Here is a 21,741-nt window from a genome sequence, read left to right on the forward strand (position 1 = left end):
GAGCCCCCAGCTGAGCCCCGCGTGTGAGCCCCAGCCGCGACCTCCCCTGATGCCACTCCCACGTGGGAACCCCGCCGTGTGCCTCCCCCCCCCCCCCCCCCCCGAAGTGTGACGCTCCAGATGTGACTCCCCCAGGTGTGAGGCGCTGCAGGGGTGTGCCCCCCCCCCGCTCCCCCCGGTGACTCCTCCCACTTTGCCCCCCCCCGGAGTGGCGTGCTCCCCAGCTGTGTCCCCTCTCGGGTGTCACCCCCCCCCCCCCCGTTGCGCCCCCCTCCTCCGCCCGGCTGCGCGCATGTGCCGCGCCCGCCCCTCCCCCGCGCGGCGGCCGGAGCCAGCGGCAGCGGCGGGGCAGGATGAAGGACCGGACCGGGGAGCTGCGCGCCGTGAGTGGGGGGCGCCGGCCGCGGGGGTGGGTGGCTGCGGGCAGCGCCGCTGCCTCTGCCCGGGGACCGCCCGCTTCCCCCGCCCCGAGGGGCGCCGTGCCCCGAGCGGCGGCGCCGGGGGAGGCTGAGCTGGGGGGGGGGGGGGGGGGGGGCCGAACCCCGCCCCCAGTCCCTGGCGGTGGTGGTGGTGGTGGTGGGGGGTTCGCAGTGGGAGCGGGGTCCCCCCGGGTTGCGCGGATCCTTCCCCTCCCCGCGGGCCGCTCCGGGTCCGGGCGGGCGGTGCGAGGGGCGGGCGCTGCCCCGGGGGGTCCCCACCTCTCCCGGCACCGGGTGAGCGGCTCCCGGGGGGGCCGAGCCGGCTGAAAGCGATCCCAGCCGGGGGAACGAAAAAAAAAAAAAAAAATAAAAAATCGTTTATTTTCACGCGGGGCCGGGGAGGGGGGGGGGGGGGGGGGTTCGGCAGCGCCTGGCGGGGATGCTGCGGGCGGGGGCTGCCCCACGGGTGCCGCCGCACGGCCGTGCACACCCTGGTGCCGCCTCCAGCGCCGGCCGCCGCTCTCTGCACCCATTTTGCTTTTTCATCCTCCGGGCTCTGCTGATGTCATCTGGCCTGGGAAGAGCCCGGGGCCGCGCAGCCCTTCGGGTGCTGCCCCCCGCCACCCCCCCGCCCCCCGGGCCCAGCACCTGCCCTGCAAACGGCCGCTCAGCACCCGGTGCCGTGACCCGGGGGTGAGCGGGGCGTCGGGCACCGTCTGTGGCTGCAGCCGGTCCCAGGGGACCACCCGGGCCCGGCGGCACCCACGTTCCGTCCTGCCTGTGGGGCGTTTGCAGCCCCTCGGAGACCCGACGGGGGGCTCGGGTGGTGTAGGGCAGGCAGCACCTTGGGTGGTTGCCGCGGTGGAGCTCCCCACTGCCCCGCTGCTGCCTGCCGCGGACCACGGCGGCATCACCCGCGTGGGCCCCGGGACGCCCCCGGCTCACACAGGGGTGGGGGGTGCCGCCGCCCACGGCGTGGGGCAGAGCTCGGCAGTGTGCCGGCAGCAGCAGGGATGCCTGGGCAGGCGAGAGCCTTCACATCCCTGGGGGCCGCTCCAGCACCCAGCCTCCTGTCTTGTGCCATCATGCCAGCGCTTGCTTTGCTGCTTTTTCTTGTTTTGTTTTTATTTTTTAATTCACGATTTGGTCTGCGGAGCTGCCTGGGAGACCAGTGCAGGGTGTGTGGAGTGGGAGGCGAGCGGGGGTCTCGCCGGGCTGTGGGTGCTCCATCCCGGGCAGGTGACCGGCAGGAGGGGAGGGGCTGACGCAGCCGTGGAGTGGGGGGTGGCAGGGATGACTGTGGGCTGCTCCCCGCAGATACCCACCCCACTGGGATTGCTTCAGCCGGGAGTTTGGCTCAGTCTGGAAAATGGCAGGAGGACGGAGCTGGGGTGACGCCAGCAAGGGGCCGAGGGGGTGGCTGTCAGTGCTGGAGGAGGAAGGGGCTATATAAAGAACAGTTGTACCCCCCACTCAGCCAGAGTGCCTGGAAAGCACCCAAACGGGGGGCTCTTTCCCCATCAACAGTGGAGGCTGTAAAATAGGATTGGAAAATAAGCTTTTCAATAATAATAGTAAAAACCACCCCTATGAATGTCCTCTTGGCAGCCAATGCTGGCTGAGAAGTGATGCTGTAGAGTATTTTAAAATCTCTCCCTTCCTTTAAATATGTCTTAAGAAAAATAGAATGCGTTTTCACCTCACTTCTGCTGCTGATTAGCCTAATGCTGAAGGGAGCAGCGTCCTCCCTGGGGCTCCTTGCTGCAGCTGGGTGCTCCTGGGGACGGAGGCCTGGTTTGGAGCATCTGGATGCCCTGGGGCTGAGTGGGTGCCCACGCTGGGGCTGAGCCTGGCAGGGCTGTGCGGAGTGGGGCAGCGCACGGGGGAAGCGAGGATGGCCTTGGTGGTGGCCGTCACCTGGGAGGAGTGAGATGCTGCAGTGGATGGAGTATAGAAGGTGTTTGGGCTTGTTTTTATTGTGCTGAGAGTAGCCAGCCTCATTAATAGCCTGGGCCAGTTTCCTCCAGTTTTAATACAGTGTCCAAATTCTGCCAGAGATGATAAAAAGGAAGAATTAAAAAGAAAGGGCTGGCTTTTTTATTATTTTTGGAGCTGAGGAGGGGATGCATGGCTTTCACTGCTGTGCAAAACAAGAACTTCATGTCTTAATCAGATTTTTAAAGTGGTACATGAAATTCAAAATACTCATCGTGTGTCTGTTTTGAACCTTGGCATTCCAGTTGTGTTCAAACTCACTCAAGCTTCTCTAGTGCCCTGGGGGTGGTGGTGCCCAGGGGCCTGCTCTGAACCGGGGACAGGAAATTTGGCTTCTGGCTGAAAAACGTCCTCTTGTGGAGGAAGACTAGCTGAGGACTGGCCGTGAAGGGTGTCCAGAATGAGACCAGCAGAACTTTGCTCTTAGCTTCTTAGGGGTAGGCGCCACGGATGGTATTTCCTGCCCATCTGGAGTGGGGCTGGAGCTGGTCCCCTTCCCTGAAACCCCCAAAAGCAGCCCCTCCTGCTGCATCTGTCCCTCTGCAGTGCTGGTGACAGGGCAGGGATGGGACAAAAATTATCTGAAAAATAATTTATTCTGCTTTTGGGACAGTCTGTAAGCTGCCTCTCCCTGTGCTCTGGGCACTTACTAAAATGTCTTTATTTAGACTCTGCTTGTGTTGTGTCCTCCAAAGCTTGAGGAGAGCTGGTGCTGAGTGTGCTGCATTATAAAGAGCCATCAGCCACTGCAGATGCAGGAAGAGCCTGAAGCTCTGCTCAACACATGAGGGCTCTGCTGTCCTGGGTGAGCAGGGCTCCATGGCCAGGGAGCCTCGGGGCCGGGACAGGATGGTGCACGTGTGCAGGACTGTGAGGGTCTGACACTGCTCCACACTGCCTGGGAGGTGACAGCTCAGTTTGTGTGGCATGTCAGGATTTCCAGGGGGTGAGACAGGTTCAAATGGTAAAATGAGTGATGAGTGGATGTGAGGGATTTGTGCAAATGCCATAGGATCACAAAGTGGTTTGCTTTGGAAGTGACCTTCACAGGTCATCCAGTGCCACTCCCCTGCCCCGGGCAGGGCCCCCTTCCCCCAGCCCAGGGGGCTCCCAGCCCCTCCAACCTGGCCTTGAACCCTTCCAGGGAGGGGGCAGCCACAGCTGCTCTGGGCACCCTGGGCCACTGTCTCACCACTCTCATCATACAACATTTCTTCCTTATTTCCAGCCTGACCCCACCCTTGTTGAGTTCAAAGCCGCTGCCCCTTGTCCTGTCACTGCAGGCCCCGGTCAAAAATCTCTCCCCCTCTTTCCTATAAACCCCCTTTAAGTACTGAGTGGCCGCGGCAAGGTCTCCCTGGAGCCGACTCCCCTCCAGGCTGCCCAAGCCCAACTCTCTCAGCCTTTCTCCACAGCAGAGGTGTTGCAGCCCTCGGGCCATTTTGGTGGCCTCCTCTGGACCCGCTCTGCCAGGTCCCTGTCTGTCTTGTGCGGGGGACCCCAGAGCTGGCCGCAGTGCTCCAGGGGGTCTGAGGAGAGCGGAGCAGAGGGGGAGCATCCCCTCCCTCGGCCTGCTGGCCACGCTGCTGGTGATGCAGCCCAGGAGGTGCTTGGCTTTCTGGGCTGCGAGTGCACGTTGCTGGCTCCTGTCCCACCTGTCACCCACCAGTATCCCCCAGTCCTTCTCTGCAGGGCTGCCATCCATCCATCCATCCATCCATCCATCCATCCATCCATCCATCCATCCATCCATCCATCCATCCATCCATCCATCCATCCATCCATCCACCCATCCATCCACCCATCCATCCACCCATCCATCCACCCATCCATCCATCCACCCACCCACCCATCCACCCACCCATCCATCCACCCATCCATCCATCCACCCATCCATCCACCCATCCATCCATCCATCCATCCATCCATCCATCCATCCATCCATCCATCCATCCATCCATCCATCCATCCATCCATCCATCCATCCATCCATCCATCCATCCATCCATCCATCCATCCATCCATCCATCCATCCATCCATCCATCCATCCATCCATCCACCCATCCATCCACCCATCCCATCCACCCACCCCATCCACCCACCCATCCACCCACCCATCCACCCACCCATCCACCCACCCATCCACCCACCCATCCACCCACCCACCCATCCACCCACCCACCCACCCACCCACCCACCCATCCACCCATCCACCCATCCACCCATCCACCCATCCACCCATCCATCCATCCATCCATCCATCCATCCATCCATCCATCCATCCATCCATCCATCCATCCATCCATCCATCCATCCATCCATCCATCCATCCATCCATCCATCCATCCATCCATCCATCCATCCATCCATCCATCCATCCATCCATCCATCCATCCATCCATCCATCCATCCATCCATCCATCCATCCACCCACCCACCCACCCACCCACCCACCCACCCACCCACCCACCCACCCACCCACCCACCCACCCATCCACCCATCCACCCATCCACCCATCCACCCATCCATCCATCCATCCATCCATCCATCCATCCATCCATCCATCCCCCAGTCTGTGCTGGTACTGGGGGTTGCCCTGATCAGGTGCAGGACTGGGTTGAACTTCATGAGGTTCACACGGATCCCCTCCCCCAGCCTGTCCAGGTCCCTCTGGATGCCAGCCCTTCCCTTCAGTGTATCAACTGCACCACTCAGCTTGGTGTCATCTGCAAACTTGCTGAGGGTGCACTTGATCTCACTCACGGTGTTGTTGATGCAGATGTTGAGCAGGCCATAGATGTGGCTTTTGACAGGTCCTGGTCCCTGGTCCCTGAGTGCCCTCTTTCCAGCAAGACCGAATTCCTTCCATTTGCTCCCCATTGCTGAAGCAGGGAGACAATGCCAAGGCGCTGTGAGGCTGCTGTGAGGTGCCTACCTGGCATGGGAGGAGGGTCTTCAGGGGGACACAGGGGCTGGAGGGGTGCAGAGAACCGGTGGTGGGGTGGACCCAGATGGTTTGGGTCAGAGTTGCTGTTGCTGGAGGAACTCCACACACTTGGTGATACTGGCTGTTAAGAAACACGTGGCTGGGTGATTTCGGGTGGATGGGACTCTGCTGTCAACATTTCATATAGCTAATTAGCAGAATTTCCAATAGTTATAGATTTTTGGTGACTATAGCAGTTGCTGGGCTCTAATTGGGCTGGGAAGGACCATTTATCAGTTGACAGTTCCTCTCCCCATTCTGTACTAGACAGTGCTTGCCTGATGTTTTATCTTGCAGTTACATGATGGAAGTGTTCCTTGAGATGGTAGGATGGACAGTGCCCAGATCGTGGGTTCGGACGCTGTGGAGAGAGGCTTGGCAAGGCCACCATGCTTGCGGTACGGTGTCCAGGCCTGGCAGGTTTCAGTGCTGTCAGAAGCTCCCCCAGCGTGAGAAGGATCTTCTCTGGAGTGGTGACAGGAGGACAGTTTGGACCTGGAGGTCCCCTTTTGCCCGCCAGCACAGACCTTGTGTGGTGGGACCAGTTGTCCGTCTAAGACTGGGTGGCCACAGAGGTGTTTGTAGGACTGAAGCCTCAGTAGTTGCTTGCAACAAAGCAAGTGTACGAAGTGATGGTCACGTTTCTGGTGACCTTCCTGTTGGGTCTAAAGGCTTGCCTTGCTCAAATGAGTGTTAATTGAGAATAATGTCCATGGTTTGAAGAGTTGCTCTTTATTTAATGTTTAGCTTTTCTTTCTCATTATATCCTGGTTTTGAGTAAGAAGCTGTTTCCCAACCTATGTGAACGGGAGAGGCACACTTGCAAAACCAGACCTGCTTTTGCATGTCTCCAGCTTGCAGAAATGGTCAAAAGGGTTTTGTGGCGCCCTTTCTTCTCTCTGGCTGCTGTTTTTAAGTGCCTTTCTCCAGCAATGTCTGTGCGTTTGTGCCGCACCATTGTCCTCCCCAGCAGGCTGAAACCCCCTGTCCCTGCCTGCCTGCCTGCCACATCCCTATTTCGAGTACTGCCTCCTGCCTGCAGGAGCTGCTGGGTGTTAAAAATAAAAGGAGGGAGAAAGTGAGGCCGACTCCAGGTCCAGCTCTGTGGATCCACCCTCTTCCCTCCTGTGGCAGCTGAAATCTGCAGCGTAGGCCCCCCAGGGCTTGCAGCCAGACCTTGCTCCATCCCCTCTCATTAATAATCCTGTGCTGCTCCCACTGATGATTTGTCTCTTGGGGGCACAAATGTGAAGTCAAGCAAAGTTGCCGTTTGCAGCAGGAGCTGGATCTTGTTGATCTCCATCTGGGTAGCCGGGCTTTTCCAGAGCCACCCCTGATGCAAAAGTCCCTGCTCTCCCGGAGATAGATATATTTGCTTATTTAAGTGCGATCTTCCTTTCCTTTTTTAACCCACTTGGTTGCCCAGAATGCTTTTGAGCTCTTCTGTTCAACCAAAAGGGTCATGTAAATAATTCAGCTTTGCTTCTTCCTTCACCCGTTGGGGACCTGGGGCTGTCACGTGGCAGGTGACATCTGACGGCTCTGTATTGCATGTCCACAGCCTGCATGGCCACCTGGTCTGCCTGTAGTCAGTGGGGTGTGTAGTGATGCTGAAAAGCTGATTTTCTGGGGGCTGGAGGGAGCAAAGCTGCTGGGGAAGGCTGTGCACTGTGGCTGCCCTTGGAACATGCCTGGCCTGACTGTGTCCGTGCCGTGAACGTTTGTCTCTGGGGCAGGGAAGCTGCTTCACCTGCTCCGTTGTGGTCCTGGAGGGTGGGAAGGGGTGAGACATGGGCGAGTCCTTGCTCCCTGGGATCTGCTGGGCCTATCAGCCAGGCGCGGCAGAAGGTAACAGAGGGGATGAAGCAGGAGCCCACAATGCCTGCCTTGCATGTGCTCCGCCTGAGATATCCCCAGAAGCTGTGGGGTCCTGGGCATCCCTGTGCTGCAGGGATGCTGTTAGCAGCAGCAGGCACACACCCGAGTTAGGGCATGCTAAAGAAAACTTAAAATTAGGAAGACTTTTTGATGTGTTTTAAACACAGCAGCATGCAAAGCCCAACCTCTTAGGTCAGCTCTGATGGTGTTTCGTGTCCTCACCCTGGGAGGAGACTGGGGTCCACAGTGGGGGTCTGCACCCCACGGTGGAGTGGGGCGATGGACAGGGGTTGACAGGTGGGCTCAGCCCCCACTGGCACTGGCCTCGGAGTGGGACGCTGAGCCCCGGGACCCCTTGGTGTCTGCTGGGGAGCTCCAGGTCTGGTGCGGTGCAGGCTTGGTGTTCCCACTAAGTCAGCCTGAACGCAGAAATACTCTGCCTCCTGAAACCTAGTGCCATGCTGTAGGCACCAAAGAGTAATGAGATGTTGCGTTCACAAGCCACATACACTGGCTGTGCACCGGATGACTAAAGGGGCCTGAGCCAGAGGGGTTTAGACTAGTTCCCATTGTTTTAATTGCAAGTGTCTTTGTTTGAGCTGCTTGGAAGCTATACAAATGTTTGTTTTGCTATGTATCTCCCTGTTAACAAGATTTCTCAGGAAATATGCAAAATTATCACTACAGGCAGAACATGTACAGTAAGGCTCATTAAGCTAAGTACTGTGATAAATTGCTACTTCCAGAAAATTACGTATATTAGCAAAAAGGAGGAGAGTGAACCCAAGTGGAAAACCCGGAAAGACAGAGTGTGCAGTAACATCCTGGCTCCAGGCGGGTGGAGAGTGACCTGAGCAAACCCACAGCAGGGGACGGCTGAATGTCCTTGGACTGCGGTGTCTGTGGGATTATCCTTAGAGGAGATGCAAGTGGAGAAGGATGGTGTGGGAAACAGAAACAGAGCGATGCTGTGTCAGGACCAGACCAGGCATAAAGCCAATGGGACCATCTTTACTTAGAAAAAATATAAAACGAGGCAACTCTGGAAGCACAAGGTGTAGAAAGTTTTGCTGAGCTGAAAGGCAGAGGGAGAGGGTCAATGTTGCCACAGTGTGCCTGCATCTCTGCCTTCGGCAGCCAGCAGCAGTGCTGGTGTCTGAAATGGGGGCACTGCCTTTCACCCCAAACAGGGGAGCAAACTGATGGCTGTGAGCAGAGGACAGGCTGTGGCATGTGGTGTGTCATGGGCTCACAGAGTGGTTTGGGTTGGAAGGGACCTCCAAAGATCACCCAGTGCCACCCCCCTGCCCCGGGCAGGGCCCCCTTCCCCCAGCCCAGGGGGCTCCCAGCCCCGTCCAACCTGGCCTTGAACCCTTCCAGGGAGGGGGCAGCCACAGCTGCTCTGGGCACCCTGGGCCACTGTCTCACCACTCTCATCATACAACATTTCTTCCTTATTTCCAGCCTGACCCCACCCTTGTTGAGTTCAAAGCCGCTGCCCCTTGTCCTGTCACTGCAGGCCCCGGTCAAAAATCTCTCCCCCTCTTTCCTATAAACCCCCTTTAAGTACTGAGTGGCCGCGGCAAGGTCTCCCTGGAGCCGACTCCCCTCCAGGCTGCCCAAGCCCAACTCTCTCAGCCTTTCTCCACAGCAGAGGTGTTGCAGCCCTCGGGCCATTTTGGTGGCCTCCTCTGGACCCGCTCTGCCAGGTCCCTGTCTGTCTTGTGCGGGGGACCCCAGAGCTGGCCGCAGTGCTCCAGGGGGTCTGAGGAGAGCGGAGCAGAGGGGGAGCATCCCCTCCCTCGGCCTGCTGGCCACGCTGCTGGTGATGCAGCTTGTATGTCATTTTTTGTGATGCTGGCATGGGATTCGGTGGTATTTGGGAGGTGATGGTGTGAACCCAGAGGCACCCCGCTCTCATTCCTGCAGAAGGCCATAGGCATGGCCCTTCTTTTCTGCACTTCTCCATTACCTGCTCCACGCTGCTGTGTTTGAAAGCTGGCAAGTCACGTCAGGACGAAGGTTTCTTGGTGACCTCAGATCTGCAGGACTGATGCTGATCCTGTGCAAGCAGTTGCAGGTGACTGGCTTAACTAGGCATCCTTGAACGTGGGCGGTGGTAAGAAACCCACCGTGAATCCATTTTAATTTTGGTGCTCACCTTTTCTTGACATATGTACCTGTGTTGTCTTAGTTCAAATTTTATAAATATATGTTGTATTTGCTTTTCTTTAGCCTGCCTTGAACACAAGCAGTTCCTAAGTGCTCAGATCCCACATGAGAGATGCCCTGAAGCAACTTTCAACCTTTTTCAGTGTGTTAACTCTGAGTATTTCCAGTGGAGGTGCAGGAGATACCCCTGTAGAGCCACTCTCCTCTGGCAAGAGGGTCTTTTCCTCCATCACCTTTTGCAGGAGCCTTGGAAGTAGTGAGTAGAGCCCAGGACATCTGCTGACTGCTGCCCCAAAACTGTCTTTGGGGACATCCAGAGGAGAATGGGAAGTCCTTCTGCTGTAGCAGGCATGGAGAGGTCAGGCTAAGGAAAAGCTTCCCCTCAGTCACCAAGGGTGCTGGCACTGCCTGTGGGGAGAGGTTAATCCAGGTCCCTTTGAGGTTGAGGCCAATGCTGTATGTGTGAAACGACTGTTCATTTTGGTTTTCCAGAAGGCTTTTGCCTTCTGGGAGGGTTGGTGTCTCATCTGGATGGTGCTAAGGTTCCTTTATATGATCTAGGCAAGAGCACTAAAGAAAGATAATTCCGATGTTTGAGCATTCATGACCATTTGAGCAACCTGGTCTAGTGGAAGATGTCCCTACCCATGGCAGGAGGGTTGGACTGGAAGATCTTTGAAGGTCCTTTCCAAACCAACATGTTCCATAAGTGTCTGTTTGTAGGCAGTGCAGTCTGATTTGAAGAGTAGCCAACTTACAGACTGCCTTCAGTTTCACGTGTTGATCCTCTCCTGGTGACATGGGCCATGGGAGCTGTGGTGCTGCTGGCTTTGCCTCCTCTGCCTGAGGCTTTCCTTCTGTTTTTGCTAGCAGCTTCCGAGTACAGACCTCGCGGCCACTGGTAGGCATCACCAGGGCTTGGTGTCCATTGTAGAGTACTTGGTAGATACCAAAGCATGGTGGTGATCCTGGCAGAAGCCTCCCTGGGTGCTGTCCCCGGTGAATACGTGATGGGGTGGAGAGGAGAGATGAGTTCTGTGGCTGCAGGTGGTTCTGCTGCCCGTGTGAAGCTCTGGTCTGAAGTAATAGCAAGGATGGTGCCACCATTAGAAGGATGTTAAGAAATTAATTTCAAATGAATTGTCTGTCTGCTGTTTTTCACCCAAATTATTCTTTAGCCATGATTGCAAATTTGCGAAGTATTGACTTCAAAGTAGTGGTGCCTTTCCAGTAGATCATAGTACTGTCCATGTTCTAGAGCTACAGGAGGAGGCTGGTGAGCTCAGCTCCTTGCCCTCTGCAGGACTGGTGACGCCTCTGTCACCTCTGACAATTGTTCTTAATAGTTAAGTGGAATTTTGCATGCCTGCTTCTGAGTTGAAGGGTTGACCACGGCTCTGATAAAAGGGTTGGGCTTTGTGCCAAAGGCCGGTAACATAATTCTGCAGCAATGAAAGCCAACACCTGAGGACAAAAACTCTTGGAAATCTTTTTTCTCTTGCACTGCTAGTATTGGAAATTGGAAACTTGTACTGACTCATGCAGATGTTGCTGAATGCTAAAGTCATTTGTGCCTTGAACTTTTATTCATCAAAGAGTTGTTAATGGGAAGGATGAGCAGGTTTTGGTGAATATTGGAATTGGACATAGCTGAGCTGAGGCCTATGTGCTACAGAATACCCAGTTTATTATGCTGCATAGCTGTACTATATATACGTAGTCTGCAAAAATTGCTAAGACGTACGTGCTTTAAGCCATGGTCTCAGGTGGTTCAGCTCCCCAGGGCTCTCTCCTGGGAGCAGACCCTCCAGCTGTCCTTGTCCTCAATCTTGACACCACCTCCCTGAAAACCCTCTGGAGCAGGACCTCTGCCTCTGGACTCCTGAGGAGAGGCTTGGTTTGGCTGCTGCAAACTGCTAAAGCAAACCCTAAGCTATGAAGGGTCAGCACAGCTTCCCAGGGTAAGGGTGGTGGTCGTTTGGTGGGTTGGAGACCCGTGGGTGCTGTGGATCTTGTTCGTGTAAAACTTCAGCAGCAGAGCCACAGTGAGCTGCTTGTCTGCTGCTGTGTGTCGCAGAGCTGGGCTGGGATGTTTCCAGGGATCTGGGCATCTGTATGCTTTAATATTTGTCCTGAAGGCTTTTTAAGATGGCCGAGAAGAGGTCTTGGTGCAGCTTGCTGCTGAATTATTCTGACCTCATGCTGCTTCTCAGCGATGTGTGCAGCTGCACGCCAGAGCTGTGGGGAGCAAGCTGCTGCAGGAGCTCTCGGGTGCCGACAGCAGTGCTCTGGGCTCGTGAACTTGGACACAGGGAACAAGGTGACGGGTGTTGGACCGCTCTGTGCCGAGACCTGGTCCTGGCCATGACCCGCTGCTGTGCAGAGAGCATCCCCCCACTGAGCAGCCTGGTGGTGTGCACCTTCCAGGATGAGTTGGTTTTAGTACGGAAGGGGCAGTCATTTTGCAAAGAAAGTCAAGCCCAAATGGCTGAAATTTCTCAGGCTGGGCAGATCATTGCAGAGTGTCCAGTAAATAAAAAAAAACAAAACAAACCAACGATTCAGCCTGGAAGTGAAGCCAGCAAGCAACATCCTGCATCTCTTAGGAATGAGGCCTTTTTTGCTTAACTTAATGGTCTCTAAAAGGAGGGTAGCAGCTGTTGTGGCATCTTCCTTTCATTGTGCTTTTGTGAAGCTTGCCTTATCTCTGGTGGGGATGGGAGGCAGCATGAGGCATCAGACCCCGCAGCCCCCCGTGGAGGCTGGGCTGGGGCTCCCTGCCTGCTGCCTGGTTGTGTGCACGAGTGTTTCCTGGGAAAGGGTGGGCCTGCGTGGTTGGGGGTACCGCTGGCACGGCTTGGCAGAGGGATGAGCCGGGGGGGTCAGCACAGTCCTCTGGGACGCAGAGGCGCCAAGCCCACTGCTCCTCTGCCCTGGTGCAGCTCTGCTGCTTGTACTGGCCCCACAGATGCGTCTGGACACGGTCAAATTAATCTGCAGTGCTAACAGAAGAGGGCAGGAGCTAAAGCCTGTGTGTAGCCACTGCTGAGTTAATAGAGACCTCGATATGCTCTGCCACAGCTCATGCTGCCTGCTGCCTCTTGCTTTTTGGATGAGAGCAGGCTTCACGTCTTTTCAGTTTGTTTGCTCCTCTGCTGTCCTCTAGAAAGTGCCTGTGGAGGGAGTGGGGCTGGTTTGAACCAGAGGGATGTAGTCTGCTTGATAATTAATTTATTAGTGGTGTGCTTGTTGCAAAGCCCACAGAGCTGGGATGCTCCAGGGCTCTGGACCACCTTCCCAATCACTGCTCTGCTTTGCTGGGGAGGGTATTACAGCTCGGCCCTGCCTCCTTTTGGGATTTTGGCCCTTGTGGAGGGGCATGTTTAACCCTGTGAGGCCCAAAAGATGCTGGAGGAGCTCTGGCTGACTTACCCTCCCCATCTCTCTCTCCAGGCTCCTCAGACCAGGGAGGCAGCGGTGCCATCCCTGCTGCAGGCACACTGCCCACCACACTGCCACTGCTTGGCCTCCAGTGGGCTGGAGAAATAAAAAACTCTGTGAAAGAAGGGTTATCTTTGCCTACCCTGTGGGGGGGGAGGGGGTGGAAACCCAGAGACCCCAGGTTCCTGGTGCTGCCTGAAAGTGCGTGGGGCAGGACTGGTGTCAAGGGAGGTTGATGAAAGCCCTCCTGCTGTTCTGCTCCAGACATGCCGGTGGCAGAGCACCCGTGCCCTGTGCCAGTGACACAGGCAGCGATCAGCACTGCCATGTGGTACCTGTATGCATACAGTGGGCAACACCAGTAACCCGCCAAGGCTGCAGGGCAGCAGAGCTGCTTGCTGGCTTGTGTTAATTAACTTGGGCTCATCGCCTGCTGTAAGCTGTTTTTAGAGCTAATGTCACCTAAGGCACTTAGACTTGCAGTGTTTTTCTGCGGCTCTGTTTCCTCTGTGCCCATAAGGAGTCTTGGGGCAGCATTTGCTGCCTGAGATTTGCAGTATGTCAGGCCCACCCGATGGATACGGAGATGGATGGATGGCTGTTTCGGCAGCTGAGAAGCACTGGGCGGATGGTGTGACCGGCATGCTTGCATGGCATTGGAAGAGGATGCTCCTTGCCTGTCGCTGGCAAGCAAGCCCAGGATTTCAAAGGCTGTGAATTGATTACTGCTTGTGTTGAGCAGCACCAGTGGGTAGCTTTGACCTAGACTGGAGGCTTTGAAAACCTGGGGTGCTCATAGCTGGGATGCGTGAAGCCAAAACGCTATTGGCTTTGGCTATTGGCTGGGTGGACACTTTAGGTTTCCTTAGGAAAGGTATTTTGGTTTTGTTTCTACTTTGGCAGCAGTGTATGGGAAGACACTTCAAGCCTGGGATGAGTGCCTGTGAAGACTGGCAGCATGCCTGGACGGAGCTCTGGGATGGAAGGAGATGCTGGGAGCAGATGATCCTTCAGTGCCCTACATCCCAGGGAGCTGTGCCTGCCTGGTGGTATCTCCTCCCCCTTGAGTCGTGGTTAGCCCCACAGCTCACACTGCGGCTGCCTCCCTGGTGTGGGGATGTCGGGTTGGGGTCAGTGGGGCCAGGTGGTCAGCCGGACGCCGTGTGTCAGAAGCGGCGTGGCACCGAGGGTATTTCCAGTGACGTGGGTTGGACAGATGGTGCCCTTCTCCAGCCTGGAGTGGCACGTGCCCTCCTGACCAGCAGGCTCCATCCTTGTAATTTCCTCTTTGCAGGGCTCCCGGCTGGACTTTTGTGCTGCTCTCTCCATGCACAGCAGGGCAGCAGCGTGTTCAGTGCCTGCCCTAAAAAAACATCACTCTGCCTGTGCATCAGTGCTCTGCTGTGCCTGGAGGGCGAGCTGCCTTGAAAATAGAAATGCCTCCAACAAGGCTGTGTGTGACTTTGGCAGAAACCCTCTCCCTGGGCAGTTACCTTCCTCTAGCATTTCTGGCACTAATAAATGTCAGGATCCAGTGGGCAGCAGGGACAGGACTAAACAGCAATGTGGCATCTTGCATGCAATGAACCAGGACTGTTTCAGAGGTGGAAGGGATGGGAAAGAGGTGACAAGGAGATGAGCATCTTTGCTGGCAGCATGCTGACCTGCTGCCTTTCCTGCTGCCAGTACTCTCTGGCCTATATGGTCATAGTAAAAGGCTGCATTTAAAATTAATGATGGGGAATGCTTTCCTTGCTGGCTTCAGAATGGTGCTAAGAATTCCTGCAAATTAAGATCCTGCCGGAATGCAGGCAAGAAAAGCTGGATAGGCTTAGGGGAAGTTGTGATGGAAGTGCATTTTCCTGTGCAGGGCTGCAGAGGCTCCCTGGTGCTTCCCATCCTGCTCGCCCTGGGAGAGGGATTTCATAGGATCACAGAGTGGTTTGGGTTGGAAGGGACCTTCACAGGTCATCCAGTGCCACCCCCCTGCCCCGGGCAGGGCCCCCTTCCCCCAGCCCAGGGGGCTCCCAGCCCCTCCAACCTGGCCTTGAACCCTTCCAGGGAGGGGGCAGCCACAGCTGCTCTGGGCACCCTGGGCCACTGTCTCACCACTCTCATCATACAACATTTCTTCCTTATTTCCAGCCTGACCCCACCCTTGTTGAGTTCAAAGCCGCTGCCCCTTGTCCTGTCACTGCAGGCCCCGGTCAAAAATCTCCCCCCCTCTTTCCTATAAACCCCCTTTAAGTACTGAGTGGCCGCGGCAAGGTCTCCCTGGAGCCGACTCCCCTCCAGGCTGCCCAAGCCCAACTCTCTCAGCCTTTCTCCACAGCAGAGGTGTTGCAGCCCTCGGGCCATTTTGGTGGCCTCCTCTGGACCCGCTCTGCCAGGTCCCTGTCTGTCTTGTGCGGGGGACCCCAGAGCTGGCCGCAGTGCTCCAGGGGGTCTGAGGAGAGCGGAGCAGAGGGGGAGCATCCCCTCCCTCGGCCTGCTGGCCACGCTGCTGGTGATGCAGCCCAGGAGGTGCTTGGCTTTCTGGGCTGCGAGTGCACGTTGCTGGCTCCTGTCCCACCTGTCACCCACCAGTATCCCCCAGTCCTTCTCCACTGGGCTGCTCTCAGCACCCTTTCCTTTGACCCTTTCCCGTAGATGGCCATCCTGTTGGGTATGTGGTGGGGTGCCACAGTGCTGCAGGCAGGACACGTGTGCCCTGGCAAAGCTGTTCTGCAGGCAGAATCCTGCAGGCCGTCTGCCCCCAGCTTGGGCTGCAGTGCTGTCCCTCACCCCCTGCACAGCCCCTGTGCTGTGGGGTAAACCTCTGGGCAGGATGTGTGCCCTGAGGTGCAGGGATGAGCCTGCCTGTCTGTGGTGGGTGCTGGGGATGGGTCAGGTGGGTGGTTGCTGCCCGAGGAATGACTTTGTGGCACGGAGCTGGAATCAGCAGAGCTGGAAGGAGCACAGAAAAGGAGTAGTAGATCAGGTACAGGAGGTCAGCTGGAATAACAGCCCCTTTTCTCCTGAGAAACCTCCCTGAAATGCAGCCCACCATGCTGCAGCCTAATGCTTGCACTGAGCTAATGAAGAACGCACCCCACATCTGAAATCTCACATGGCTGTGGGGGCTAGTGGGGGTGTTCTTGTTGCTGACATGCAGAGGCTGGGCAGGGTGGTCAGGAGGGGGATGCCGTAACCTGGGGCACGTGTGTCCAGGGCAGCGTTTGTGCTGGAGGCTGCATCTTCCATCACTCATAACGTGTGCCCCCAGGATCTGTTGGCATTATGTATTTCTGAGATCCTTGGGGCGGGGGGAGGGTGTAGGTGGGAGTTTGTGACTGTTCATGCTGTTTGGGGTAACGCTGGCACAAGGCAGGCAGAAACCATGCCTGTTTGCATGTGCTGGCTAAATGTCCTTCGGTCCGTGCAGGAGTAAAGGGCATTATAGCTGCCCATCCGATGGGCTCTGGGTACCACTCATCCTAACTGAAGGCAGTTGATGCTTAAAACCAAGCATGGCACAAACCAAGTGGGATTTCTAGTGGCATGTCAACTGAAATGCAAACATGGATGGTAGCTACATCCATGTAGCAAGCATCCGTCCATGTAGCAAGCATCCATCCATGCAGGCATCCTTCCTGGCTTTAGGAGATGATACTTTTTAACCTCCTCTATGGTGACCCCCCCTGTTCAGGTTCTGTGGGTGCTGGGAAAGTGCCTGCGCTTCTCTGGGAGCGATGGAGCGGGTGCAGGCAGGTCTGCGTTCGTTTTTAGACCCCAAATGGACCTTTGCTTACAGCCAGTGTCTGTGCTGGTGCAGCAAGGCTCGCTCACAGGCTGAATGAACGACACAGTTGGCAGCAGAGCTGGGACTTGAGGGTGACAGCCGTTATTTTGCTAAGCCAGGTTTGAGTGAGGCCAGGGCAGCGATGACAGGGGACTGGGGTGATGAGAGGGTGTGGGTTCCTCCAGTCTGGCTGCCTGGTGGCATCGGGGTGCAGGAGGGGTGTAACAGAGTCTGTGGCCAAATCCTGCCCCTGGCCTTGGAGCTGCGTGGGTGGTGTTGGACGTGGCCATGCATCCACCTCTGCGCTAAGCCTGAGTCGTGCTCTGGCTGTCAGTGCCAGGCTGTGACCACTTTTGGGGAGCAGAGGAGGCTAGTGTGGACCTGGTGTGAGAGCAGACTGCTGAATTTTGAAAGCAAAAAGTGTCAGGGAGGGAGCTGGGCCCTGTCTTCTGCAGGGAATGTGCAGAGCTCTCTGCAAATCCAGACAGGTACAGGCATGCCTGTGCAGGCAGGGAACTCCCAGCGTGATGGGGTATTTTTAGCAACTCGGGGAAGAGATCAAAGTCCAAGCGAGAGGAAGTTCTAGATGCTCATCTTCAGGCTGATCTTGTCCAGCTTCATCAAAATCTAAATGTACCGACCAGTTCCTGGTCTGGAGGCTTCTGCCATGCCCCAGCCTGCCCAGCCCTGGTGTGAGGGCTTGGTTGCGGCCAAAATGGACAAATTCTGAATTCCTGGCTTCAGGGAATGTTTCTTCTTTGTGCCCATGGAGTGGTGTGGTAAGGACAGCAATGTGCCAGCTTTTCCTTGTCAGCATGAGGTTTTTCCTTGAATTGTGGTAGTTCTCCAATCTTGACATCTTTGGACCTCTGCTTAGCATTTCACGGAACAGTTACCAAAGCAGAGTACCCTGAGCAGTGACAAGGCTGAAAGCTGACATCTCCTCTGGGTGACTCCACCCAAACCAGTCACCCTAGGTTGAAAAGACAATTTTACGCAGAAGGATAGGTATTTAATCTGACTTATTTAAAGGAAAGAGGGATCTCTGTGGAGACCATATTGGCTAGCTCTCTGCAAAGTGCGAAGGGGCCACGGGGGGTGACATGTAACCATCTTCAAAATGGGGGAAATTATACGATGAGCAGAGACAGTCATCTTAAATCTTCTCCATTCCACTGGCTCCTTCAATTCCATCTAGTCAAGATGGAGTAAGAAGAAACTTTTCCACCCCATTAATTTTCCATTTCCCTCCATCATGTATCTGCTTTGGATAATAATCTTTTAAATGTCTCCTTGTACGGAGAACTGTAATTTTTCCTTCCCCTGCAAGCTTGCATCCTCTGCCTTGCTGGGACAGGAGGTGTTTCATCTCTGGTGACAATGACACATACGCTTCTGCAGACAAGGACAGCCCCTTGTTTGCCTGCTGTGGCTTTACTAATTCTGTTGTATTTTCTGTTCTCTCCGACCTTTTCTGCACTCTGCAGCACACCTTGTGTTTTCCCATCGCAGCATCCCTTGTGCTTTCCTGTCACTGCTGTTTGCAGAGTCATTATGCTCACACATAGCTGAAGGTAGCTCATAAAGTTCCTCTCTCCAGCTCTCAGTAAATGCATAGGTGTCATTAGCCTTGTTCTGCGCTTGCCACGGGAGGCCACACGTTGTGTCAGCTGGCTGCAGTGCTGTTCTACATCATGCCTCTATTGCTGGAGCTGTCTGTCCTCTGCTCTCCTGGTGTCAGCGGTGCCCAAGGTGTCCCATGCAGTGGCTGGCATTTACCCCAGCTGCTGGGAGCAAGTGAGGAAAGGAGAAGGGGAAAATGTCCCTGAGGAGCTCCTGAAATGGAGCTGCAAACTTTGCAGGAGACGCTTGTTGATTGTCCTCCATGTCGTTGCAGGCGAAGGACAGTGATGACGATGATGAAGTTACCGTCAGTGTGGATCGGGACCGCTTCATGGACGAGTTCTTTGAGCAGGTGAGAGGTTTGTTTCTCCAGTGCATCTTTAAAGCTAGTTCAGAGCTTTCCGTTAGCACTGGAGCAGGCTGTGGGGCTGTGGTACAGGCTCCCACTGCAGGCATGGGGCAGTGGTTGAGGTGGGGATGGGGGGCCCTGCCCTGGCTGATGCTGCTCAGCTAGTGATCAGTGTCCTTGGGGATTATGCTCAGAGCACTGATTCGCAGGAACCAGGCTTCCATGCAGACCTGGGGCTGTCGTGGGCTTACCTGGCCATATGGATGCTTTGCTGTGCCACCTCCTCCTCTGAAAACCAGTGGGTCAGCTGGGCCAGGCGACCAGTCGGGGGAAGTGGCTGAGCCTTGCAGCCTGCCTGCCTCCAGCCTGCCACTAAAGCGCACCAGCTCTCAAACCTCTCCTGAAAGTACCTCTGCGGAGTAGCCGTTTCTGCATGGGTTTGATTTAATTTTGTGCCTCTCGTTACCAAACAAGAGGTTGTCTTCTGGCATGTGGGTGGCTGTAAGATCTGCATGCGGATTTTTAGCACACCCTAAGCATGGCATGTGTGTAGGGGGTGTTAAAATGTATCTGTGCAGGCAATGGAGTGGGGAATGAAAATAATCTGATGTGCAGATGGAGGAAGATGAGCCAGGTGGTGGTGTGAGTCAAAGAAGAAGGCAGAGCTAGAGGGTGGGCATCCTGGCAGGCAGAGGGCACAAGTAGAGGTTCCCCCTCTTGGCGATGCCGGCATGTCTCCTTGAGGTACAGAAGTGTGGGGAAGAGGCCAGCATGGATTTGTTGGCCTCCCTGGTCTGTGGGGTGAGGATCAAACTGGGCTCCTCAGCCCCTGGAGCAAAGAGCAGTGGGGGACTGAGCCAGGACTGAGCCTGGCTTGTGCAACCTCAGCAATGTTCTCCATGCCAGAGGTGCAGAGTCTGAGAATCTGAAGATCTGATGCTAATTTAAACAAACCACAAATGTTTCTTAGTGCATCACAAAGGATACAGGATGTAGATTCTATATTACATTGCTGTGACTGCAAAGCTGACTGCTGTGATGTGGAAGGTCTGATTTCACAGTGGTCCTACAGTTTAAGGATCCATCTGGAAAAATATTTGTCCAGGAGAACATTTGCTGTGGTTCAGACGTGTCATGTTTGCTTTGGGATTGGGTTTAATAATCCCTCCCCATTCCAAAATTCCAGGTATCTCACAAGAGACCTGTCTTGTTGTCCATCTTCACAGGTGGAAGAAATTCGAGGGTTCATTGATAAAATTTCAGAGAACGTGGAAGAAGTGAAGAGGAAGCACAGCGCCATTCTTGCTTCACCCAACCCCGATGAGAGTGAGTGAGCCATGATCTCCTTGCACCCCTGTGGGCACGTGGCTGTACAGGGCTGGGCCACTTGTAGGGTGGACAGAGTCAGGCAGAAGTCCTCTTGTCTTCAGGCAGCTACGGCTGGAAAACCACAAACTGCTGAAGTGGTCGATGGCCAGGGTGAGGGAGGGCTGGGACCTGTGTGGGAAAGAGGTAGAGGGGTGACTGATGGCTTTCTGACCTTGGAAGGTGGTGAGGGTCCATCGAGGCTGCTGGAGAGGAATTCCTGAAGGGTGGGGCAGTGTGGAGGCTGAAAAGAGCAAATGGCTGTTTTTATACTGCTTGGCCGTTGTCTTGCCCCAGGCTGTCTGGGGAGGGTTATGTAGATGAGGCAGCACTTGCAGAACTGGCTGAGTGTTGCCTGCTTGGCCAAAAAATGGTGCAGCTCATGCCGAGCCCATGGTGTGCACTTGTAACCCTGACATCTCTGTCCTGAGGGACATTTTGTGCTTGCTGGCCAAAGAGTCTGTCCCGTCCAGACCTTACTGATGCATCGCTGTTTCTTCACCGGTCTTGTGTTCCTGAGAAGGGGTTTGTTGCCAGGAACAGAAGTTAAGGATCACAGCACCCAAGAGATGGCAACATTCGGGAGTCTGCGGGATCTGGCAGAGTTAGAGCTGTGGGTGATGAGTTGTCCTGTCCCCAGCTGCAAGCAGGGCATCTCCCGGTGGAGCCAGAGGAGCTGGCACTGGCAGAGCACCTGGGGCTTCTGGGGTCAGCTGAGCTTCCTTAGTGCCCAGGGTTTCTAGCTTTGGTGTCTGCAAACCCCTTGCCATGGAGCAGGCGGGACCAAGGTGCTTTCTTGTGGAAGTGAGAGTAGGGGTGAGCACAGCTGAGTGAGGCTTTTTATCAGTGGGGCCAGACTGGAGGTGCAGGGTTTACCCACCAAGGGACATCATTTGAATGTCTCTGCTGCCCCAAGCGTGTCCTTCAGTCTTGTCGTGAGCCCATGTGGGCTCTCCTTCACCCACCTCCCTCATGGTGCTGGTGGTTGCAGGGCAGATGGTTGCTGCAGGGTTGACCATGCAGGATGGCTCTGAGCTGCTGGGAGCCCCTGTCGTCAGCAAAGGTGTTGCTTTCATGGGCCACTGGGCAACTGCTGAATGCTGCTCGTGCCCTCCAGGCTGCAGTGGCTCTGGCGCAAAGGTGTGATTAGGGGGCTGGAAAGCTGAGACCGGGTCTCTGTCTTGCCATCTACCCTTCTCCCATCCACTTCTCTTCATTTGCCCAGTTCAATTTTGTGAATTGTTTCTAGAGGTCCCAGGATATTGCCTATACACACATTTTCTTGTGTCCAGCCCTATGTCAAATCAATAGGTATTGCCAGTTGCTTGGAAGAACCTGGCCCATCCTAAATTGTCTCACACGCCCCTCTCCTGGCAGCTGCTCTTCAGCTAAAATTTACTTGGCCAAGCCTGGAAGCAAGGGATTTTCTTGAAGGAATATATGTGCCTCAATCATCTTCCAGGCTCTTTTGGTTTGCACTTGCATTGTAGCATTTTGCAGTGTTTCTGTTTGGGTGTTTTCAGGGAAGAGCTGCCATTGCTTTGCTTCTGGCAGTTGGGCTCACACAGCACGCATCTGCACAGTGTCCGTTCAGGGCTGAGCCAGAGCTCAGGCTGCAAAGGGCACTTCTGACCTGAAAGCACAGTGATCTGTTTAAAAGTCTGAGATCTGCAGTGAACAAGATAGGTGACATTGATGTGACTTCCAGAAGCATCCAGGATGTTGGGAGT

The 21,741-nt window shown here is 55.4% G+C and overlaps 1 protein-coding gene across 1 annotated transcript in view; it reads left to right on the plus strand.

Moving 5' to 3' along the window:
• The first annotated feature begins 286 nt into the window (after window positions 1–286).
• Window positions 287–21,741, plus strand: part of STX1A (syntaxin 1A) — a 96,585-nt gene continuing 75,130 nt past the window's right edge. Inside the window, exons 1-3 of the mRNA XM_033007147.2 lie at window positions 287–383; window positions 18,572–18,649; window positions 19,873–19,972. Coding sequence (XP_032863038.2) covers window positions 354–383; window positions 18,572–18,649; window positions 19,873–19,972 — 208 coding nt within the window. The 5' untranslated portion in view covers window positions 287–353. The remainder of the gene's footprint in view (window positions 384–18,571; window positions 18,650–19,872; window positions 19,973–21,741) is intronic.

Source organism: Tyto alba, unplaced genomic scaffold (assembly GCF_018691265.1).
Source record: "Tyto alba isolate M040663 unplaced genomic scaffold, T.alba_DEE_v4.0 Super-Scaffold_19, whole genome shotgun sequence".
NCBI lineage: Eukaryota > Metazoa > Chordata > Aves > Strigiformes > Tytonidae > Tyto > Tyto alba.